At 49.4% G+C, this 24059-nt stretch overlaps 1 protein-coding gene across 9 annotated transcripts in view; it reads left to right on the top strand.

Annotated features, from left to right (window-relative positions):
• The window catches only part of LOC140426973 (myotilin-like), a 467248-nt gene that overhangs the window by 272082 nt on the left and 171107 nt on the right, over positions 1-24059 (top strand). For 8 of the 9 annotated variants that reach the window (XM_072512314.1, XM_072512317.1, XM_072512312.1 and 5 more), the window contains one exon: positions 19453-19572. The exons of the other annotated variant lie outside the window; for it this stretch is intronic. In XM_072512314.1, coding sequence (XP_072368415.1) covers positions 19453-19572 — 120 coding nt within the window. The remainder of the gene's footprint in view (positions 1-19452; positions 19573-24059) is intronic. 9 annotated transcript variants of the gene reach the window in all.

The raw sequence follows: 24059 nt of genomic DNA, 5'->3' as shown, positions 1-24059 counted from the left end.
GGTATTTGTTGTTGTAATAAAAGCTGCATTGCAAGCAAATGGTCAAGTTATGCCTCTTGCGCATGCTTAATTTCACTCGAATACCCTAGGCAACGCTTAGTTAATGGTTTAACACTGTAGCCATAGTCATTTCTAACTTAGGTTAAGTATTTACTCAACTGCATAGTACATCAAATAAGGAAAAGCCAAAACCAAAGAAAAATGCAGACCAACCATGAGGGAAATTTGACGTTGCGTGGAAGTGGGCAAGAAAGCAAAGTTGTCATAAAATTGGGCTCCATTTCAAAGCGAGTGCCAGTCACCTACCTGCCACTGCTGGTATGTTACCAGTGGTGGGGAGGTATCAGGCTGCCTGCTTATCTACAGGTTAATTAAGCTCCTTAATTAGCCAATTAATTATCACTTAAGTGTGTCTTGCAATCAGCACTGGTATTATATCAGCAACAGCAGTTATCCAGGCCAAGTGGTCTTGACGACAACTGGGGTGGTACATTCTGCTTGGGCAGCCCTGTGCACCCCCTCCCCTCCAACCCCGTGCAATCTCCACCTGTCTATGTGGTGCCCCCACCACTCTAAGGAACCCAGCACCTAATACCATCTCACACCACCACTTATCCCTACCCCGCCTCCACAGGCCAAGAGGGTGAAAACAAGTTTTGAGAGGGTGAGAGTGGTGCATGTGAGGCAATGAGAGTGGGACCAGTGAGGAGGTGAGAGCAAGGCCTGCAGGTGGATGAGAGCAGGGCCTGTGAGGAGATATGTGCAGGGCCTGCGATAAGATGAGAGCAGGGCATGTGGTGCAGCCGAAAGCGGACCCATGAGGAGGTGAGAAAGGGCTTGCTAAAGGTGTGAGTGGGGCCAGCGGGAGGATGAGAGTGGGGCCAGCGGGAGGATGAGAGCCGGGCCTGCAAGAGGATGAGAGTGGGGCCTGCGAGAGAATGAGAGTGGGGCCTGTGAGAGGATGAGAGTGGGGCCTGCAAGAGGATGAAAGCCGGGCCTGCGAGAGGATGAGAGTGGGGCCTGTGTGAGGATGACAGTGGGGCCTGCAAGAGGATGAGAGTGGGGCCTGCGAGAGGATGAGAGCCGGGCCTGCGAGAGAATGAGAGCGGGGCCTGCGTGAGGATGTGGGGTCTCCGAGCAGATGAGAGTGAGTCCTGCGAGAGGATGAGAGTGAGGCCTGAAAGAGGGTGACAGCAGGGTCTGCGACAGGATGAAAGTGGGACCTGCAAGGTTGAGAGCAGGGCCTGTGAGAAGGTGAGAGCGGGGCCTGCAATAGGGTGAGAGCAGGGTTTACGCGGAAGATAAGAGCAGGGCCTGTGACGAGGTGGGAGCAGGGTGTGCAGGAAAGTGAGAGCAGGACCTGTGAGACGGTGAGAGGGGGGCCTGCAAGAAGGTGTGAGCAGGACCCGCGAGATGGTGAGAACAGGGTTTATGTGGAAGATGAGAGCAGGGCCTGTGATGAGGTGAGAGTGGGATGTGCAAGAAGGTGAGAGCAGGGGCCTGCAAGAAGGTGAGAGTGGGGCCTTCAAGAAGGTGAGAGCAGGGCCTGCCAGGAGATGAGAACGGTGGCTGCGAGTGGATGAGTGTGGGGCCTGCGAGGAGGTGAGAGCAGGGTTTCAGAGAAGGTCAGAGAGGGGCCTGCGAGGAGATGAGAGCTGGGCCTGTGAGAGAATGAGAGCAGAGCTTACGAGGAGGTGAGAGTGGGCATGTGAAAAGGTGAGAGCAGGGTGTGTGAGAAGGTGAGAGCGGGGCCTACCAGGAGATGAGAACGGTGGCTGCGATAGGATGAGTGTGGGGCCTGCGAGGAGGTGAGAGCAGGGCTTCAGAGAAGGTCAGAGAGGGGCCTGCGAGGAGATGAGAGCTGGGCCTGTGAGAGAATGAGAGCAGAGCTTACGAAGAGGTGAGAGTGGGGCCTATGAAAGAATGAGAGTGGGGCCTGTGAGAAGATGAGAGCAGGGCCTGCAAGGAGATGAAAAAGGGTCTGTGAGAGGATGAGAGCGTGGTCTGTGAGAGTATGAGGCTGGGGCCTCTGAGATTATAAGAGCAGGGCCTGTGAGGAGGTGAGAGCAAGGCCTGTGAATTGATGAGAGCGGTGCATATGAGGAGGTGAGAGTGGAGCTTGTGAGGGGATGAAACTAGGGCGTGGAAGGAGGTGAGAGTGGGGCCTGCAAGAGGGTGAGAGCGGGGCCTGCAAGAGGGTGAGAACGGGGCCTGCGAGAGAATGAGCGAGTCTGTGAGGCAGTGAGAGTGGAGCCTGCGAGATGATGAAACTATGGCCTGCGAGAGTATGAGACCAGGGCCTGCAAGGAGGTGAGAGTTAGCCCTGCGAGAGGATGATAGCATAGCAAGTGAGAGGGTGGGAGCGGGGCCTGCGAGAGGGTGGGAGCAGGGCCTGCGAGAAGATGAGAGTGGGGCCCGCAAGAGGATGAGAGCCGGGCCTGCGAAAGGGTGAGAGTGGGGCCTGCGTGAGGATGTGGGGCCTCCAAGAGGATGAGAGTGGGGCCTGCAAGAGGATGACAGCCGGGCCTGCGAAAGGGGAGAGTGGGGCCTGCGTGAGGATGTGGGGCCTCCAAGAGGATGAGAGTGGGGCCTGCAAGAGGATGAGAGTGGGGCCTGCAAGAGGATGAGAGTGGGGCCTGCGTGAGGATGAGAGTGGGGCCTGCGTGAGGATGAGAGTGGGGCCTGCGTGAGGATGTGGGGCGTCCAAGAGGATGAGAGTGGGGCCTGCGAGAGGATGAGAGCCAGGCCTGCAAGAGGATGAGAATGGGGCCTGCGTGAGGATGTGGGGCCTCCAAGAGGATGAGAGTGAGGCCTGCAAGGTGAGAGCGGGGCCTGTGAGAAGGTGAGAGCGGGGCCTGCAAGAGGGTGAGAGCAGGGTTTACGCGGAAGATGAGAGCAGGGCCTGTGACAAGGTGAGTGCGGGTTGTGCAGGAAACTGAGAGCAGGGCCTGTGAGACGGTGAGAGCGGGGCCTGCAAAAAGGTGTGAGCAGGACCCACGAGATGGTGAGAGCAGGGTTTATGTGGAAGATGAGAGCAGGGCCTGTGACAAGGTGGGAGTGGGATGTGCAAGAAGATGAGAGCAGGGGCCTGCAAGAAGGTGAGAGGGGGGCCTTCAAGAAGGTGAGAGCGCCCTGCTAGGAGATGAAAGCGGGTCTGTGAGAGGATGAGAGCGTGGTCTGTGAGAGTATGAGACTGGAGCCTGTGAGATTATAAGAACAGGGCCTGTGAGGAGGTGAGAGCGAGGCCTGTGAATTGATGAGAGCGGTGCATATGAGGAGGTGAGAGTGGAGCCTGTGAGAGGATGAAACCAGGGCCTGGAAGGAGGTGAGAGTGGGACCTGCAAGAGGATGAGAACGGGGCCTACGAGAGGATGAGTGGGTCTATGAGGCAGTGAGAGTAGAGCCTGTGAGATGATGAAACTAGGGCCTGCAAGAGTATGAGACCAGGGCCTGCAAAGAGGGGAGAGTTAGGCCTGCGAGAGGATGATAGCATGGCAAGCGAGAGAGTGGGAGCGGGGCCTGCGAGAGGATGATAGCATAGCAAAGGAGAGGGTGGGAGCAGGGTCTGCGAGAGGGTGGGAGCGGGGCCTGCAAGAGGATGATAGCATGGCAAGCGAGAGGGTGGGAGCAGGGCTGTGAAAGGGTGGCAGCGGGGTCTGTGAGGAGGTGAGAGTGGGGTTTGCGAGGAGGTGAGATTGCGGCCTGTGAGAGCATGAGATTGGGGCCAGCGAAGAGGTGAGGGCCGTGCCTGTGAGAAGATGAGAGTGGGGCGTGCAGAAGGATGAGAGTATGAACTGCGAGAGAGTGAGAGCGGGTTGTGCGAGGAGGTGAGAGCAGTGCCTGCGAGAAGATGAGAGCGGGGCCTGCGGAAGGATGAGAGCAGGGCCTGCGGGAGAGTGAGATCGGGGTGTGCTAGGACATGAGAGCACGGCATGCGAGGAGGTGAGAGTGAGATGTGCAAGGAGGTGAGAGCGGGGCCTGCGGGAGGTTGAGCAGTGGTGAGAATGGGGCCTGCCAGCCTGAGAGTGGGGCCTGCAAGTGGATGAAGATCGGGGTCTGCAATGCTGAGGGCTGTGCCTATGAATGATGGGGGAGCGAGTGGAAGATTGTGTGTGTGAGGTGATTGTGTATGTGCACATGAGAGATGATTGAATGTGTGTGTGAGAGAGATGTTTCTGTGAGAGATGTTTCTGTGAGAGATGAGTGTGTGTGAAATTTGGTTGTGTGTGAGAGAGATGAGTATGTGGAGCATGTGTGAGAGATGATTGTATGTGTGTGGGTGTGATAGATGGGTGTATGTGATAGATGAGTGTGTGTTAGTGGGGAGTGTGTGTGAGACAGATGAGTGTGTGTGAGAGATGAGTGTGTGTGAGAGATGAGTGTGTGTGTGAGAGAGATGAGTGTGTGTGTGGTGGCACGGTAAAACAATGGTTAGCACTGTTGCTTCACAGCTCCAGGGTCCCGCGTTCGATTCTCAGCTTGGGTCACTGTCTGTGTGGAGCCTGCAGGTTCGCTCCGTGTCTGCGTGGGTTTCGTCCGGGTGCTCCGGTTTCCTCCCACAAGTCCCGAAAGAGGAGCTGTTAGGTCATTTGGACATTCTGAAAACTCCATCTATGTACCTCAACAGGCGCCGGAGTGTGGCGACTCGGGGCTTTTCGCAGTAACTTCATTGCAGTGTTAAAAGCCTACTTGTGACAATAAAAATTATTTTAAATAATGAGAGAGAAAGATGAATGTGTGTGAGGGAGATGAATGTGTGTGTGTGAGAGATAGATGAGTGTGTGTGTGAGAGATGGGTGTGTGTGAGAGATGGGTGTGTGTGCGAGATGGGTGTGTGTGAGAGATGGGTGTGTGTGTGAGAGATGAGTGTGTGTGAGAGATAAGTGTGTGAGAGAGAGATGAGTGTGTGTGAGAGATGGGTGTGTGTGCGAGATGGGTGTGTGTGAGAGATGGGTGTGTGTGCGAGATGGGTGTGTGTGAGAGATGGGTGTGTGTGTGAGAGATGAGTGTGTGTGAGAGATAAGTGTGTGAGAGAGAGATGAGTGTGTGTGTGAGAGAGATGAATATATGTCTGTGAGACAGCTGAGTGTGTGTGTGAGAGAGATGAGAGTGTGTGTGTGAGAGATGAGTGTGTGTGAGAGAGATGAGTGTGTGTGAGTGATGAGTGTGTGTGAGAGAGAGATGAGTGTATGTGTGAGAGAGATGAGTGTGTGAGACAGAGATGAGTGTGTGTGAGAGAGATGAATGTATGTGTGTGAGAGAGATGAATGTATGTGTGTGTGAGAGAGATGAGTGTGTGTGAGTGATGAGTGTGTGTGAGAGAGAGATGAGTGTATGTGTGAGAGAGATGAGTGTGTGAGACAGAGATGAGTGTGTGTGAGAGAGATGAATGTATGTGTGTGAGAGAGATGAATGTATGTGTGTGTGAGAGATGAGTATGTGTGAGAGATGAGTGTGTGTGTGAGAGATGGGTGTGTGTGAGAGATGGGTGTGTGTGAGAGATGGGTGTGTGTGTGAGAGATGACTGTGTGAGAGAGAGATGAGTGTGTGTGAAAGAGAGATGAGTCTGTGTGAGAGATAGATGAGTGTGTGTGAGTGATGAGTGTGTGTGTGAGAGTGGTATGTGTGTGTGAGAGAGAGGTGTGTGTGTGAGAGAGATGAGTGTGTGTGAGTGATGAGTGTGTGTGAGAGAGATAGATGAGTGCGTGTGAGTGATGAGTGTGTGTATGTGAGAGAGGTATGTGTGTGAGAGAGGTGTGTGTGAGAGAGGTATGTGTGTGTATGAGAAAGGTGTGTGTGTGAGAGCTAGATGAGTGTGTGAGAGAGATGTGTGTGTGAGAGATGTGTGTGTGTGAGAGATAGATGAGTGTGTGTGTGTGAGAGAGGTGTGTGTGTGTGAGAGGTGTGTGTGTGAGAGATAGATGAGTGTGTGTGTGTGAGAGAGGTGTGTGTGTGTGAGAGGTGTGTGTGTGAGAGGTGTGTGTGTGTGAGAGATAGATGAGTGAGTGTGTGTGATGAGTGTGTGTGTGAGAGAGGTGTGTGTGTGTGAGAGAGATGAGTGTGTGTGAGTGATGAGTGTGAGAGAGATAGATGAGTGCGTGTGTGAGTGAGAGAGGTCTGTGTGTGAGAGGTGTGTGTGTGTGAGAGGTGTGTGTGTGTGAGAGAGCTAGATGAGTGTGTGAGAGAGATGTGTGTGTGAGTGTGTGAGAGATAGATGAGTGTGTGTGTGGTGTGTGTGTGAGAGATACGTGTGTGTGTGTGTGAGAGAGAGGTGTGTGTGTGAGAGAGATACGTGTGTGAGAGAGAGATAAGTGTGTGAGAGAGGTGTGTGTGTGTGAATGATGAGTATGTGTGAGAGGTGGGTGTGTGTGTGAAAGATACGTGTGTGTGGGTGATGAGTGCGTGTGTTTGTGAGAGAGGTGTGTGTGTGAGTGATGAGTGTGTGAGAGAGAGATGAGTGTGTGTGTGAGAGAGATGAATGTATGTCTGTGAGAGATGAGTGTGTGTGTGAGAGAGATGAGAGTGTGTGTGTGAGAGATGAGTGTGTGTGAGAGAGATGAGTGTGTGTGAGAGAGATGAGTGTGTGTGAAAGAGAGATGAGTGTGTGTGAGAGAGATGAGTGTGTGTGTGAGAGAGAGATGTGCGTGTGTGTGAGAGAGATAAGTGTGTGTGTGAGAGATGAGTGTGTGTGTGAGAGATGAGTGTGTGTGTGTGAGAGATGAGTGTGTGTGAGAGATGAGTGTGTGTGAGTGATGAGTGTGTGTGTGAGAGAGATGAGTGTGTGTGAGAGAGATGAGTGTGTGTGAGAGATGAGTGTGTGTGAGAGATGAGTGTCTGTGAGAGAGATGAGTGTGTGTGAGAGAGATGAGTGTGTGTGAGTGATGAGTGTGTGTATGTGAGAGAGATGAGTGTGTGTGAGAGAGATGAGTGTGTGTGAGAGAGAGATGAGTGTGTGTGTGAGAGAGATGAGTGTGTGAGAGAGAGATGAGTGTGTGTGAGAGAGATGAATGTATGTGTGTGAGAGAAATGAGTGTGTGTGAGAGAGATGAGAGTGTGTGTGAGAGATGAGTGTGTGTGAAAGATGAGTGTGTGTGTGAGAGATGGGTGTGTGTGAGAGATGGGTGTGTGTGAGAGATGGATGTGTGTGTGTGAGAGATGAGTGTGTGAGAGAGAGATGAGTGTGTGTGAGAGATGGGTGTGTGTGTGAGAGATGGGTGTGTGTGCGAGATGGGTGTGTGTGAGAGATGGGTGTGTGTGTGAGAGATGAGTGTGTGTGAGAGATAAGTGTGTGAGAGAGAGATGAGTGTGTGTGTGAGAGAGATGAATATATGTCTGTGAGACAGATGAGTGTGTGTGTGAGAGAGATGAGAGTGTGTGTGTGAGAGATGAGTGTGTGTGAGAGAGATGAGTGTGTGTGAAAGAGAGATGAGTGTGTGTGAGAGAGATGAGTGTGTGTGTGTGAGAGAGATGTGCGTGTGTGTGAGAGAGATGAGTGTGTGTGTGAGAGATGAGTGTGTGTGTGTGAGAGATGAGTGTGTGTGTGTGAGAGAGATAGATGAGTGTGTGTGAGAGAGATGAGTGTGTGTGTGTGAGAGATGAGTGTGTGTGAGAGATGAGTGTGTGTGTGAGAGATGGGTGTGTGTGAGAGATGGGTGTGTGTGAGAGATGGGTGTGTGTGTGAGAGATGAGTGTGTGAGAGAGAGATGAGTGTGTGTGAAAGAGAGATGAGTCTGTGTGAGAGATAGATGAGTGTGTGTGAGTGATGAGTGTGTGTGTGAGAGATAGATGAGTGTGTGTGAGTGATGAGTGTGTGTGTGAGAGTGGTATGTGTGTGTGAGAGAGAGGTGTGTGTGAGAGAGGTATGTGTGTGTGAGAGAGATGAGTGTGTGTGAGTGATGATTGTGTGTGAGAGAGATAGATGAGTGCGTGTGAGTGGTGAGTGTGTGTGTGTGAGAGAGGTATGTGTGTGAGTGAGAGAGGTGCGTGTGTGAGAGAGGTATGTGAGTGAGAGAGGTATGTGTGTGAGTGAGAGAGGTGCGTGTGTGAGAGAGGTATGTGTGTGTATGACAAAGGTGTGTGTGTGAGAGCTAGATGAGTGTGTGAGAGAGATGTGTGTGTGAGAGATGTGTGTGTGTGAGAGATAGATGAGTGTGTGTGTGTGAGAGAGGTGTGTGTGTGTGAGAGGTGTGTGTGTGTGAGAGATAGATGAGTGAGTGTGTGTGATGAGTGTGTGTGTGAGAGTGGTATGTGTGTGTGAGAGAGAGGTGTGTGTGTGAGAGAGGTATGTGTGTGTGAGAGAGATGAGTGCGTGTGAGTGATGAGTGTGTGTGAGAGAGATAGATGAGTGCGTGTGAGTGATGAGTGTGTGTGTGAGAGAGGTATGAGTGTGTATGAGAAAGGTGTGTGTGTGAGAGCTAGATGAGTGTGTGAGAGAGATGTGTGTGTGAGAGATGTGTGTGTGTGAGAGATAGATGAGTGTGTGTGTGTGAGAGAGGTGTGTGTGTGTGAGAGGTGTGTGTGTGAGAGAGGTATGTGTGTGTGAGAGAGATGAGTGTGTGTGAGTGATGAGTGTGTGTGAGAGAGATAGATGAGTGCGTGTGAATGATGAGTGTGTGTGTGTGAGAGAGGTATGTGTGTGAGTGAGAGAGGTGCATGTGTGAGAGAGGTGTGTGTGAGAGAGGTATGTGTGTGTATGAGAAAGGTGTGTGTGTGAGAGCTAGATGAGTGTGTGAGAGAGATGTGTGTGTGAGAGATGTGTGTGTGTGAGAGATAGATGAGTGTGTGTGTGTGAGAGAGGTGTGTGTGTGTGAGAGGTGTGTGTGTGAGAGGTGTGTGTGTGTGAGAGATAGATGAGTGAGTGTGTGTGATGAGTGTGTGTGTGAGAGAGGTGTGTGTGTGTGAGAGAGATGAGTGTGTGTGAGTGATGAGTGTGAGAGAGATAGATGAGTGCGTGTGTGAGTGAGAGAGGTCTGTGTGTGAGAGGTGTGTGTGTGCGAGAGGTGTGTGTGTGTGAGAGAGCTAGATGAGTGTGTGAGAGAGATGTGTGTGTGAGTGTGTGAGAGATAGATGAGTGTGTGTGTGGTGTGTGTGTGAGAGATACGTGTGTGTGTGTGTGAGGGAGAGGTGTGTGTGTGAGAGAGATACGTGTGTGAGAGAGAGATAAGTGCGTGAGAGAGGTGTGTGTGTGTGAATGATGAGTATGTGTGAGAGGTGGGTGTGTGTGTGAAAGATACGTGTGTGTGGGTGATGAGTGCGTGTGTTTGTGAGAGAGGTGTGTGTGTGAGTGATGAGTGTGTGAGAGAGAGATGAGTGTGTGTGTGAGAGAGATGAATGTATGTCTGTGAGAGATGAGTGTGTGTGAGAGAGATGAGTGTGTGTGAGAGAGATGAGTGTGTGTGAAAGAGAGATGAGTGTGTGTGAGAGAGATGAGTGTCTGTGTGAGAGAGAGATGTGCGTGTGTGTGAGAGAGATAAGTGTGTGTGTGAGAGATGAGTGTGTGTGTGAGAGATGAGTGTGTGTGTGTGAGAGATGAGTGTGTGTGAGAGATGAGTGTGTGTGAGTGATGAGTGTGTGTGTGAGAGAGATGAGTGTGTGTGAGAGAGATGAGTGTGTGTGAGAGATGAGTGTGTGTGAGAGATGAGTGTCTGTGAGAGAGATGAGTGTGTGTGAGAGAGATGAGTGTGTGTGAGAGATGAGTGTGTCGAGATGAGTGTGTGTGAGAGAGATGAGTGTGTGTGAGAGAGATGAGTGTGTGTGAGTGATGAGTGTGTGTATGTGAGAGAGATAAGTGTGTGTGAGAGAGATGAGTGTGTGTGAGAGAGAGATGAGTGCGTGTGTGAGAGAGATGAGTGTGTGAGAGAGAGATGAGTGTGTGTGAGAGAGATGAATGTATGTGTGTGAGAGAAATGAGTGTGTGTGAGAGAGATGAGAGTGTGTGTGAGAGATGAGTGTGTGTGTGAGAGATGGGTGTGTGTGAGAGATGGGTGTGTGTGAGAGATGAGTGTGTGTGTGTGAGAGATGAGTGTGTGTGTGTGAGAGATGAGTGTGTGAGAGAGAGATGAGTGTGTGTGAAAGAGAGATGAGTCTGTGTGAGAGATAGATGAGTGTGTGTGAGTGATGAGTGTGTGTGAGAGAGAGGTATGTGTGTGTGAGAGAGAGGTGTGTGTGTGTGAGAGAGGTATGTGTGTGTGAGAGAGATGAGTGTGTGTGAGTGATGAGTGTGTGTGAGAGAGATAGATGAGTGCGTGTGAGTGATGAGTGTGTGTGTGTGAGAGAGGTATGTGTGTGAGTGAGAGAGGTGCGTGTGTGAGAGAGGTGTGTGTGAGAGAGGTATGAGTGTGTATGAGAAAGGTGTGTGTGAGAGCTAGATGAGTGTGTGAGAGAGATGTGTGTGTGAGAGATGTGTGTGTGTGAGAGATAGATGAGTGTGTGTGTGTGAGAGAGGTGTGTGTGTGAGAGGTGTGTGTGTGAGAGGTGTGTGTGTGAGAGATAGATGTGTGTGTGTGTGTGATGAGTGTGTGTGTGAGAGAGGTGTGTGTGTGAGAGAGATGAGTGTGTGTGAGTGATGAGTGTGAGAGAGATAGATGAGTGCGTGTGTGTGTGAGAGGTGTGTGTGTGAGAGGTGTGTGTGTGTGTGTGAGAGAGCTAGATGAGTGTGTGAGAGAGATGTGTGTGTGAGAGAGATGAGTGTGTCGAGATGAGTGTGTGTGAGAGAGATGAGTGTGTGTGAGTGATGAGTGTGTGTATGTGAGAGAGATAAGTGTGTGTGAGAGAGATGAGTGTGTGAGAGAGAGATAAGTGCGTGAGAGAGGTGTGTGTGTGTGAATGATGAGTATGTGTGAGAGGTGGGTGTGTGTGTGAAAGATACGTGTGTATGGGTGATGAGTGCGTGTGTTTGTGAGAGAGGTGTGTGTGTGAGTGATGAGTGTGTGAGAGAGAGATGAGTGTGTGTGTGAGAGAGATGAATGTATGTCTGTGAGAGATGAGTGTGTGTGTGTGAGAGAGATGAGAGTGTGTGTGTGAGAGATGAGTGTGTGTGAGAGAGATGAGTGTGTGTGAGAGAGATGAGTGTGTGTGAAAGAGAGATAAGTGTGTGTGAGAGAGATGAGTGTGTGTGTGAGAGAGAGATGTGCGTGTGTGTGAGAGAGATAAGTGTGTGTGTGTGAGAGATGAGTGTGTGTGTGAGAGATGAGTGTGTGTGTGTGAGAGATGAGTGTGTGTGAGAGATGAGTGTGTGTGAGTGATGAGTGTGTGTGTGAGAGAGATGAGTGTGTGTGAGAGAGATGAGTGTGTGTGAGAGATGAGTGTGTGTGAGAGATGAGTGTCTGTGAGAGAGATGAGTGTGTGTGAGAGAGATGAGTGTGTGTGAGAGATGAGTGTGTCGAGATGAGTGTGTGTGAGAGAGATGAGTGTGTGTGAGTGATGAGTGTGTGTATGTGAGAGAGATAAGTGTGTGTGAGAGAGATGAGTGTGTGTGAGAGAGAGATGAGTGTGTGTGTGAGAGAGATGAGTGTGTGAGAGAGAGATGAGTGTGTGTGAGAGAGAGATGAATGTATGTGTGTGAGAGAAATGAGTGTGTGTGAGAGAGTTGAGAGTGTGTGTGAGAGATGAGTGTGTGTGTGAGAGATGGGTGTGTGTGAGAGATGGGTGTGTGTGAGAGATGAGTGTGTGTGTGTGAGAGATGAGTGTGTGAGAGAGAGATGAGTGTGTGTGAAAGAGAGATGAGTCTGTGTGAGAGATAGATGAGTGTGTGTGAGTGATGAGTGTGTGTGTGAGAGAGGTATGTGTGTGTGAGAGAGAGGTATGTGTGTGTGTGAGAGAGGTATGTGTGTGTGAGAGAGATGAGTGTGTGTGAGAGAGAGGTATGTGTGTGTGAGAGAGATAGATGAGTGCGTGTGAGTGATGAGTGTGTGTGTGTGAGAGAGGTATGTGTGTGAGTGAGAGAGGTGCGTGTGTGAGAGAGGTGTGTGTGAGAGAGGTATGAGTGTGTATGAGAAAGGTGTGTGTGAGAGCTAGATGAGTGTGTGAGAGAGATGTGTGTGTGAGAGATGTGTGTGTGTGAGAGATAGATGAGTGTGTGTGTGTGAGAGAGGTGTGTGTGTGAGAGGTGTGTGTGTGAGAGGTGTGTGTGTCTGAGGTGTGTGTGTGAGAGAGATGAGTGTGTGTGAGTGATGAGTGTGAGAGAGATAGATGAGTGCGTGTGTGTGTGAGAGGTGTGTGTGTGTGAGAGGTGTGTGTGTGTGTGTGTGAGAGAGCTAGATGAGTGTGTGAGAGAGATGTGTGTGTGAGAGAGATGAGTGTGTCGAGATGAGTGTGTGTGAGAGAGATGAGTGTGTGTGAAAGAGAGATGAGTGTGTGTGAGAGAGATGAGTGTGTGTGTGAGAGAGAGATGTGCGTGTGTGTGAGAGAGATAAGTGTGTGTGTGTGAGAGATGAGTGTGTGTGTGAGAGATGAGTGTGTGTGTGTGAGAGATGAGTGTGTGTGAGAGATGAGTGTGTGTGAGTGATGAGTGTGTGTGTGAGAGAGATGAGTGTGTGTGAGAGAGATGAGTGTGTGTGAGAGATGAGTGTGTGTGAGAGATGAGTGTCTGTGAGAGAGATGAGTGTGTGTGAGAGAGATGAGTGTGTGTGAGAGCTGAGTGTGTCGAGATGAGTGTGTGTGAGAGAGATGAGTGTGTGTGAGTGATGAGTGTGTGTATGTGAGAGAGATAAGTGTGCGTGAGAGAGATGAGTGTGTGTGAGAGAGAGATGAGTGTGTGTGTGAGAGAGATGAGTGTGTGAGAGAGAGATGAGTGTGTGTGAGAGAGATGAATGTATGTGTGTGAGAGAAATGAGTGTGTGTGAGAGAAATGAGTGTGTGTGAGAGAGATGAGAGTGTGTGTGAGAGATGAGTGTGTGTGTGAGAGATGGGTGTGTGTGAGAGATGGGTGTGTGTGAGAGATGAGTGTGTGTGTGTGAGAGATGAGTGTGTGAGAGAGATGAGTGTGTGTGAAAGAGAGATGAGTCTGTGTGAGAGATAGATGAGTGTGTGTGAGTGATGAGTGTGTGTGTGAGAGAGGTATGTGTGTGTGAGAGAGAGGTGTGTGTGTGTGAGAGAGGTATGTGTGTGTGAGAGAGATGAGTGTGTGTGAGTGATGAGTGTGTGTGAGAGAGATAGATGAGTGCGTGTGAGTGATGAGTGTGTGTGTGTGAGAGAGGTATGTGTGTGAGTGAGAGAGGTGCGTGTGTGAGAGAGGTGTGTGTGAGAGAGGTATGAGTGTGTATGAGAAAGGCGTGTGTGAGAGCTAGATGAGTGTGTGAGAGAGATGTGTGTGTGAGAGATGTGTGTGTGTGAGAGATAGATGAGTGTGTGTGTGTGAGAGAGGTGTGTGTGTGAGAGGTGTGTGTGTGAGAGATAGATGTGTGTGTGTGTGTGATGAGTGTGTGTGTGAGAGAGGTGTGTGTGTGAGAGAGATGAGTGTGTGTGAGTGATGAGTGTGAGAGAGATAGATGAGTGCGTGTGTGTGAGAGGTGTGTGTGTGTGAGAGGTGTGTGTGTGTGTGTGAGAGAGCTAGATGAGTGTGTGAGAGAGATGTGTGTGTGAGAGATAGATGAGTGTGTGTGTGGTGTGTGTGTGTGAGAGATACGTGTGTGTGTGTGAGAGAGAGGTGTGTGTGTGAGAGAGATACGTGTGTGAGAGAGAGATAAGTGCGTGAGAGAGGTGTGTGTGTGTGAATGATGAGTATGAACATAGAACATAGAACAATACAGCGCAGTACAGGCCCTTCGGCCCACGATGTTGCACCGAAACAAAAGCCATCTAACCTACACTATACCATTATCATCCATATGTTTATCCAATAAACTTTTAAATGCCCTCAATGTTGGCGAGTTCACTACTGTAGCAGGTAGGGCATTCCACGGCCTCACTACTCTTTGCGTAAAGAACCTACCTCTGACCTCTGTCCTATATCTATTACCCCTCAGTTTAAAGTTATGTCCCCTCGTGCCAGCCATTTCCATCCGCGGGAGAAGGCTCTCACTGTCCACCCTATCCAACCCCCTAATCATTTTGTATGCCTCTATTAAGTCTCCTCTTAACCTTCTTCTCTCCAACGAAAACAACCTCAACTCCATCAGCCTTTCCTCATAAGATTTTCCCTCCATACCAGGCAACATCCTGGTAAATCTCCTCTGCACCCGCTCCAAAGCCTCCACGTCCTTCCTATAATGCGGTGACCAGAACTGTACACAATACTCCAAATGCGGCCATACCAGAGTTCTGTACAGCTGCAACATGACCTCCTGACTCCGGAACTCAATTCCTCTACCAATAAAGGCCAACACTCCATAGGCCTTCTTCACCACCCGATCAACCTGGGTGGCAACTTTCAGGGATCTATGTACATGGACACCTAGATCCCTCTGCTCATCCACACTTTCAAGAACTTTTCCATTAGCCAAATATTCCACATTCCTGTTATTCCTTCCAAAGTGAATCACCTCACACTTCTCTACATTAAACTCCATTTGCCACCTCTCAGCCCAGCTCTGCAGCTTATCTATATCCCTCTGTAACCTGCTACTTCCTTCCACACTATCGACAACACCACCGACTTTAGTATCGTCTGCAAATTTACTCACCCACCCTTCTGCGCCTTCCTCTAGGTCATTGATAAAAATGACAAACAGCAGCAGCCCCAGAACAGATCCTTGTGGTACTCCACTTGTGACTGAACTCCATTCTGAACATTTCCCATCAACCACCACCCTCTGTCTTCTTTCAGCTAGCCAATTTCTGATCCACATCTCTAAATCACCCTCAATCCCCAGCCTCCGTATTTTCTGCAATAGCCTACCGTGGGGAACCTTATCAAACGCTTTGCTGAAATCCATATACACCACATCAACTGCTCTACCCTCGTCTACCTATTCAGTTACCTTCTCAAAGAACTCGATAAGGTTTGTGAGGCATGACCTACCCTTCACAAAGCCATGCTGACTATCCCTGATCATATTATTCCTATCTAGATGATTATAAATCTTGTCTCTTATAATCCCCTCCAAGACTTTACCCACTACAGACGTGAGGCTCACCGGTCTATAGTTGCCGGGGTTGTCTCTGCTCCCCTTTTTGAACAAAGGGACCACATTTGCTATCCTCCAGTCCTCTGGCACTATTCCTGTAGCCAATGATGACATAAAAATCAAAGCCAATGGTCCAGCAATCTCTTCCCTGGCCTCCCAGAGAATCCTAGGATAAATCCCATCAGGTCCCGGGGACTTATCTATTTTTAGCCTGTCCAGAATTGCCAACACCTCTTCCCTACGTACCTCAATGCCATCTAATCTATTTACCTGGAGCTCAGCATTCTCCTCCACAACATTATCTTTTTCCTGAGTGAATACTGACGAAAAATATTCATTTAGTATCTCGCCTATCTCTTCAGACTCTACACACAACTTCCCATCCCTGTCCTTGACTGGTCCTACTCTTTCCCTAGTCATTCGCTTATTCCTGACATACCGATAGAAAGCTTTTGGGTTTTCCTTGATCCTTCCTGCCAAATACTTCTCATGTCCCCTCCTTGCTCGTCTTAGCTCTCTCTTTAGATCCTTCCTCGCTACCTTGTAACTATCCATCGCCCCAACTGAAACTTCACACCTCATCTTCACATAGGCCTCCTTCTTCCTCTTAACAAGAGATTCCACTTCTTTGGTAAACCACGGTTCCCTCGCTCGGCACCTTCCTCCCTGCCTGACCGGTACATACTTATCAAGAACACGCAGTAGCTGATCCTTGAACAAGCTCCACTTATCCAGTGTGTCCAACACTTGCAGCCTACTTCTCCACCTTATCCCCCCCAAGTCATGTCTAATGGCATCATAATTTCCCTTCCCCCAGCTATAACTCTTGCCCTGCGGTGTATACTTATCCCTTTCCATCCTTAACGTAAACGTCACCGAATTGTGGTCACTGTCCCCAAAGTGCTCACCTACCTCCAAATCCAACACCTGGCCTGGTTCATTACCCAAAACCAAATCCAATGTGGCCTCGCCTCTTGTTGGCCTGTCAACAAACTGTGTCAGGAAACCCTCCTGCACACACTGTACAAAAAACAACCCATCTAATGTACTCGAACTATATCTTTTCCAGTCAATATTTGGAAAGTTAAAGTCTCCCACAATAACTACCCTGTTACTTTCGCTCTTATCCAGGATCATCCTCGCCATCCTTTCCTCTACATCCTTAGAACTATTTGGAGGCCTATAGAAGACTCCCAACAGTGTAACCTCTCCTTTCATGTTTCTAACCTCAGCCCATACTACCTCGGAAGATGAGTCCCCATCTAGCATCCTCTCCGCCACCGTAATACTGCTCTTGACTAGCAGCGCCACACCTCCCCCTCTTTTGCCTCCTTCTCTGAGCTTACTATATGTGTGAGAGGTGGGTGTGTGTGTGAAAGATACGTGTGTGTGGGTGATGAGTGCGTGTGTTTGTGAGAGAGGTGTGTGTGTGAGAGTGATACGTGTGTGAGAGAGATGTGTGATGAGTGTGTGAGAGGTGTGTGTGTGAGAGGTGTGTGTGTGTGAGAGATGTGTGTGTGTGAGTGATGAATGTGTGTGAGAAAGAGGTGTGTGTGTGTGTGTGAGAGAGAGATGTGTGTGTGTGAGAGAGATGTGTGTGTGATGAGTGTGTGTGAGAGAGGTGGGTGTGTGAGAGAGATGTGTGTGTGTGAGTGATGAGTGTGTGTGAGAGAGGTGTGTGTGTGTGTGAGAGAGATGTGTGTGTGTGATGAGTGTGTGTGAGAGAGGTGGGTGTGTGAGAGAGATGTGTGTGTGTGAGTGATGAGTGTGTGTGAGAGAGGTGTGTGTGTGTGTGAGAGAGATGTGTGTGTGTGAGTGATGAGTGTGTGTGAGAGAGGTGGGTGTGTGTGTAAGATACGTGTGTGTGAGTGTGTGAGAGAGGTGCGTGTGTGAGTGATGAGTGTGTGTGAGAGAGGTGGGTGTGTGTATGTGAAAGATATGTGTGTGTGTGTGAGAGAGATGTGTGTGTGAGAGAGATGTGTGTGTGTGAGTGATGAGTGTGTGTGAGAGAGGTGGGTGTGTGTGCGAAAGATACGTGTGTGTGAGTGTGTGAGAGAGGTGTGTGTGTGTGAGTGATGAGTGTGTGTGAGGGAGGTGGGTTGTGTGTGAAAGATACGTGTGTGTGTGAGAGAGGTATGTGTGTGAGAGAGATGTGTGTGTGAGTGATGAGTGTGTGTGAGAGAGGTGTGTGTGTGTGTGTGTGAAAGATACGTGTGTGTGAGTGTGTGAGAGAGGCGTGTGTGTGTGAGTGATGAGTGTGTGTGAGGGAGGTGGGTGTGTGTGTGAAAGATACGTGTGTGTGTGAGAGAGGTATGTGTGTGAGAGAGATGTGTGTGAGTGATGAGTGTGTGTGAGAGAGGTGTGTGTGTGTATGTGTGAAAGATACGTGTGTGTGTGTGTGAGAGAGGTGTTTGTGTGAGAGAGATGTGTGTGTGAGAGAGCGATGTGTGTGTGTGAGTGATGAGTATGTTTGAGAGAGGTGGGTGTGTGTGTGTGAAAGATACATGTGTGTGGGTGATGAGTGTGTGTGTTTGTGAGAGGTGTGTGTGTGAGAGAGATACATGTGTGAGAGAGATACGTGTGTGTGAGAGATGTGTGTGTGTGAGAGGTGTGTGTGTGAGAGGTGTGTGTGTGAGAGAGATGTGTGTGTGAGAGAGATGTGTGTGTGTGAGTGATGAGTGTGTGTGAGAGAGAGGGGTGTGTGTGTGTGAGAGAGAGAGGTGTGTGTGTGTGTGAGAGGGATGTGTGTGTGAGTGATGAGTGTGTGTGAGAGAGGTGGGTGTGTGTGTGTGAGAGATGTGTGTGTGTGAGAAAGATGTGTGTGTGTGAGTGATGAGTGTATGTGAGAGAGGTGGGTGTGTGTGTGTGTGTGTGTGTGAAAGATACGTGTGTGTGTGAGTGTGAGAGAGGTGTGTGTGTGAGTGATGAGTGTGTGTGAGAGAGATGGGTGTGTGTGTGTGAAAGATATGTGTGTGTGTGAGAGAGATGTATGTTTCAGTGATGAGTGTGTGTGAGAGAGGTGGGTGTGTGAAAGATACGTGTGTGTGAGTGTGTGAGAGAGGTGTGTGTGTGTGAGTGATGAGTGTGTGTGAGAGGTGTGTGTGTGTGTGAGAGAGAGGTGTGTGTGTGAGAGGTGGGTGTGTGTGAGAGAGGTGTGTGTGTGTGTGAGAGATGTGTGTGTGTGTGTGAGAGGTGTGTGTGAGAGAGGTGGGTGTGTGTGTGTGAGAGGTGTGTGTGTGTGAGAGAGGTGGGTGTGAGTGTGTGAGAGATTGATGTGTGTGTGTGTGTGAGATATACGTGTGTGAGTGATGAGTGTGTGTGCGAGAGGTGGGTGTGTGTGTGTGAAAGATACGTGTGTGTGAGTGATGAGTGTGTGTGCGAGAGGTGTGTGTGTGTGAGAGGTGTATGTGTGTGTGAGAGAGGTGGGTGTGTGTGTGTGAAAGATACGTGTGTGTGTGAGAGAGGTGGGTGTGTGTGAGAGAGGTGGGTGTGTGTGTGTGAGGTGTGTTTGTGTGTGAGAGAGATGGGTTTGTGTGTGAGGTGTGTGTGTGAGAGAGGTGGGTGTGTGAGGTGTGTGTGTGAGAGAGAGGTGTGTGTGTGTGTGAGAGGTGTATGTGTGTGAGAGAGGTGGGTGGGTGTGTGTGTGTGTGAGAGAGGTGGGTGGGTGTGTGTGTGAGGTGTGGGTGTGTGTGTGAGAGAGGTGTGTGTGTTGTGTGTGTGAAAGATACGTGTGTGAGTATCCAGCATTCCAGCAGCTTTGTTCCCATTTGAACCAAAGGAGCAGGATCTCCTCCCATTAAAATGTCAAAGGGTAAGTCCTAACTATGTTTTTAATAAGAGAGCCTTTTAATTTTAGTAAACATATATAGATATGAAATAGAAAGACTTCCATAAATTTGGTTGTTGTATATTTGCACCTATTGCATGAAAACATATTATTTGGTGGTTTGGCTCTTTAACACAATGAGAATCTTTCTCAGGGGTTCCTCCAGTACTCCTGGCAGGTCAAAAGTGTCCCATGATTGGAAAAATTTGGGAAACTCTGTTCTGGATTACCCCCCATCAGAGGTCCTCTCAACTATTATTGATGACACAACCTTTATAATAATCATTCTGGAAATGTGTTCTTGGAAATGTCAGTAGATTGTAAACATGGACATTATGGGAAAGCTGTGAGGAATATGCTGGACTCAACTAGTTAATGATTAGAAGTACTCAACAACATTGAAATGACTCTAATTGGGACAGCTCGGCAATAATGTATTAAGTGGCTGCCAGCAATTTTATTGTTCCTTTTCTCCATTCTTTAACTGTAATTATATCCATTTAGATTCAGGCATGCAATATTCAGCAAAATCACCTTTTTCAAAATTTCTATTTATTATAGAAGAGGTGTGCACACTGGTGATTACAGAAGCTTTTCCAGAAGATTCCGGGCTGTATAATTGCGTTGCTACCAACCGGAGTGGTGCAACCTCCTGCTGTGCTCAGCTCACTGTCTTTTCAGGTACACTTTGCACACTGAACTCAAAGACATGAAACAAACGTGCCTGCCAGCCACCCCTACAGCTTGCATATGTGGTGTTGCAATGATTAAATCATTTTCTGTAAAGTAAACCGAACTCTGAAAGAGACTTTTGCAAGAAGAATATAACAGTTTAGAAGTAATTTTAATTTCTGATCAAGTACAAAATGTCCAATTAAATAATAAACTTATTAAATGGGCACATGAATTCAAACACTCTGAAAAGCTACTGATCCTGGAGGAAAACTGGCATAATTGTTATGTTGTAAATGCACTCAAAATGCTGCAGATGATTCACAGCAGACAGTGACCAGAGCAATTTCCCCCTGCACCATTGTAACATGTAGCTGCACTCAATCAGACCAAGGTAATAATATGACAGCATTAAAGCATAGATATTATTAATCCAAAAAAAGCGAGTCGCATAATATTTTGCAATATTTAATGTAGAACAGTTGAAACAGAAACGGTAGTTTTTATGTCAATTACACAGGTAAGATTTTCCATTGAGATTTATTCACTGTGTCATCATTGAGCAAAATTCTCCATTTGAGAGACTATGGCGTGGTTCTCCAGCCTCGTTACGCTCTCGCTCAAGCGAAACAAAGTGGGTGAATAGCGGGAGAGGCCGAAAACGAGAACCGCGCCAGGCGCCAAGCAGTTTGAGATGCAACCGGCCCTGTAGGCAAAATCGGGATCTCGTCATAGTGTGGCAAGAAACCAATTACCACCACTTAAGCCCCATTTTCGTACAATTAACGAGAGCCACCCCATATCCAACGGCCTCCCGTCATTCAGCGGCCTCCCCAGCAAGTGCTCACGCTGGCGCCGATTAGTACTCCTTTTGAAAAATGTGAAGCTGTGGGGAGCATCAGGGTCCTGGGATCCAGCATTCCTCTGACTGCCTCCTACCCTGGGGGTTTCTGCCTCCACCAGATGTGCATCAGCAGCTGTGTGGTGCTCACCAGATTGTGCCCCAGAAGCCTGACCACTAACGTTTCCCATCAAAGTCCGTGTATCTGCGCTGGTGAAGGGTGGGGATGACAGCTGTGATGCCTCCATTGTGTCTTCCTTGGAGCTCTGCTCCATGGTGTTCTCATGGGAAGCTGGAGAGGGGGGGGGGGTCACCCAGGATGGGCCAGCACTGTTAGGTGGAGGCCCTTCGGGAGAATGGACATGTGACCAGTGGGAGGGATGGGTCAGTCAGTGAGGCAAGAACAAGTCACGTTTGACAGGTCCTCCGGGTGGAGCCCGGTGGTTCCTCACCTCTGCGGTGTCTGCCAGCCTCCGCGTTGGTGACCACTCTGACCTCGGCCACATCGGTCACCTCCAGGGCCCATTCCTCGAAGGTGGTGAGGAGTCTTATGTCCGGCACCCCACCGCCAGTCTGGGCCCTTTCCTAACGATTGTGGGTGAACCTTTCCTGAGGAGACACAGGGAGGGCATTGTTAGTCACACCTGTGGTTCACGGTGGTGCGAGGGGGGTGTTATGAAAGGGTAGGGAGGATGGAGGGAGGGTTGGGGGTTGCATGGAGAGTTGGGGGTGGATGCCCGTATGGGGGCAGAAAGGTCTGGGGAATAGGGGCGGGGACAGTTGGTGTCGACTCCCTCATGCTGCCCGCTGTAGGTCAATGACCTTTTTCTGGCACTGGAGGCCATCCTCCTGGTCACACTCCCGGAACTGATAGCTGCCGCCACCACATCCCAGGCAGCACTGGCTGCCCTATGGCTGACCCTCCGGGACCCTCGGGGGAACAGGACATCCCTCCTATCCTCCATAGTGTCTAGGAGCTTCCTCAGATAGCATTCTCAAATCTTGGGGCTGGTCTCCTGGACGCCATTGTTGCGATCTGGCTGAGGTTGGTTGCACAACTGCTGCTTACGTGCTGCTCTACCTTATCAGCAGGGGGCTGGTGAGTGCGGTGCCGTCAAATATGCTGGCGAGCCTTCATCTGCGGCAAGAAGCCCGTGAGGCCTCATTAAGTGGACCAATTAACATTGAATATCATTGCCGTCCTCATTGGGCCAAGCGCCTGGAAGCTCACGACGGTTCCCGCTCGCTCCCACATTTAGAAATCTTTCCGGAGAATCGCACCCTTTGTTCTACCTCCGGAGCTGAGTTGCACGTAGCACAAACGCAAACCGGGAAGCTTTTCCCAACTTTTGCCAAGAGAATTTATGCATGGCGAGGCTTGCGACGTATTCCCGAGGGAATCGCTATCAGTCCACCATTTTACGGGTGGCCTGATAGCAAAGTCTAGCGGCTGGCTTCCCCCCCCCGCGCATTGCAATTCAGACCCCCACCCCCTAGGTTTTCTGAGTCTCCCTCCCTTTCCCCAAGTATGGGAGTGACCCTCACATAGAGCCCTTAACTAAAGAGACCCCCTCTGAGAACTCCTGAATAAGGAGTCCTCTCCACAGATCCTAAATACAGGGAACTCCCCTAAAGACACTCTAAATAAGGAAATCTACCCCAGACCCCCTAAATAAAGAGATCTCCCTCAAGTCCCCCTAAATATGGAGACCCCCACAGCCCCCTGAATAAATAGGCCCCGTAAAGACTCCCTAAATGAGGAGACCCCCCACATAGACCCGCCAGAAAAGAGACACCTCTCTGGAAGCTAGAAAGCAGTTCAGATAGAGGCAGTGGAAAAATTGCTGTTGTAACACTCACATGGGCAATACACTGACTCAAACACAGAAAGCACTATGTGTCAATTCATGGAAAGAGAAAAACAGTCAACTATGTTTAAACCCCCTCAGATCCTTGAACTGTAAGGCTCCCTTACTAGGCTGTAACTGACAGCTTTCACACACACACATAGCTGTCAGCTTTGCTCCATTCATCTTCCTACACAGTTGAGTAACTGTACAGCGCTGTAACCACAATGTTTATAGACATCAATCTTTGATTGACAGGTCCTGGCCCACTTCAAACAGAATTGAACGCTTTCCAATCACCTCGCTTCATGCGTGAGTGATTTTGAAGTGGTCAGCTGGAAATTAACAGCACTTAATTCTGTTTGAAGTGTTTAAGAATAATATTCGATCAAAAGAAGAGATTTATAGTGTTGCAAAGAATAGTAGTAAATCTGAGGATTTAATTGTTTTAGAAGCTAGTAAAGGACCACAAATGGGTTGACAATAAGGGGAAAGAATAGAATGAGAGTAAACTGGACAGAATCTAAGAACGGATTGTAAGCGATTTTATAAGTATATAAAAAGGAAGAGAGTAGCTAAAATCAATGTTGGTTCCTCAGAAACAGAGAAGGAAAATTATCATGGGGAATGAGGAAATGGCAGATACAAGTTGCATACCCAGAGGATATAAAGAGAGGAAATTAATGTGATCAATAACAATTCCTCAGGACCTGATGGCCTTCATCCTAAGGTTCGAAAAGAGATAGCTGTAGAGATAACAGTGAATGCGCTGGCTATGATTTTCCCAAATTTCTTAAATTCTGGGAAGGTCCCAGCAGATTGGAAGTGCGCAATTCAAAAAGGAAGGGAAAGAGAAAACATGGAACTGCAGGCTCATTAGTCAGACATCAGTCATTGGAAAAATGCTGGAAGCTAACATTAAGGAAGCCTTAACAATGCACGCAGTAAAGCACAGTATGAAGGGAATAAGTCAACATGGTTTTCTGAAAGGGAAATCCTGTGGCCGCCCCCTCCACAACACTGCAAATCGGTCCCGACACCACTCCCATACCGCAACCCCCCATCCCTCTAGATTGCCTGGATGTCACCCCTACCCCCAAGTATGGGGGTGACCCCAGTTGCCCCTGCCCCCCCGGGATCCCTGTAATAGGAGGACCCCACAGGGACCTCTGTAATAGAGGACCCCCCACAGGGTCCCTTGTAACAGGGGGACCCCCCCAGGGGGACCCCCTGCCTAAAGGGAACCCCTTCACAGACCCCCCCCCGACACCCAGACCCCCCCCCCCCCCCCATACAGACCACCCTCCCATAAAAGGGGACCCCAGTCTGGAGAGCAGTCCAGACAGGGACAGTGGGAAGCATTATAGCTGTATTACTTACCTTGCAGCTCCACGTGTCCATTCCTTGAAGGAGAGAGCAGCTGTGCCTACGTCTGGTTCCCACAGATCCACAAGCTGCAAGCCATTCATAGCTTTTGAGTAGTGGCCTGCAATTGACAGCTTCTAAAAACCATTTGCAGCTGTGATCCATTCATATCACTCCACAGTTCAGTGGCCTAAGAGGTGAAACTCTAATATTTGTAAACATTGACCACAACAAAGAGAGGTAAGTGCAGTGAAATCACACGCTTGAGTCATTGGAATGCACTTAGTACTTGGGGGCCTGCTCTGTCCCTGACCATCCCTGGGTCTCCAATGGCTTGGGAAAACCCCCAGGTGCCATTATACCTGGTTTATGTGCACCAGTACTAAACGGGACCTGGTTGAGGCCTCGCTGGGGAGGTTGTTAGTTCCCAGGCGGTGGGAGAA

This window comes from Scyliorhinus torazame, chromosome 7 (assembly GCF_047496885.1).
Source record: "Scyliorhinus torazame isolate Kashiwa2021f chromosome 7, sScyTor2.1, whole genome shotgun sequence".
In the NCBI taxonomy this organism is placed as follows: domain Eukaryota; kingdom Metazoa; phylum Chordata; class Chondrichthyes; order Carcharhiniformes; family Scyliorhinidae; genus Scyliorhinus; species Scyliorhinus torazame.
Note: the sequence above shows the minus strand (reverse complement) of the source record. Positions and strands in the feature narration are given on the sequence as shown.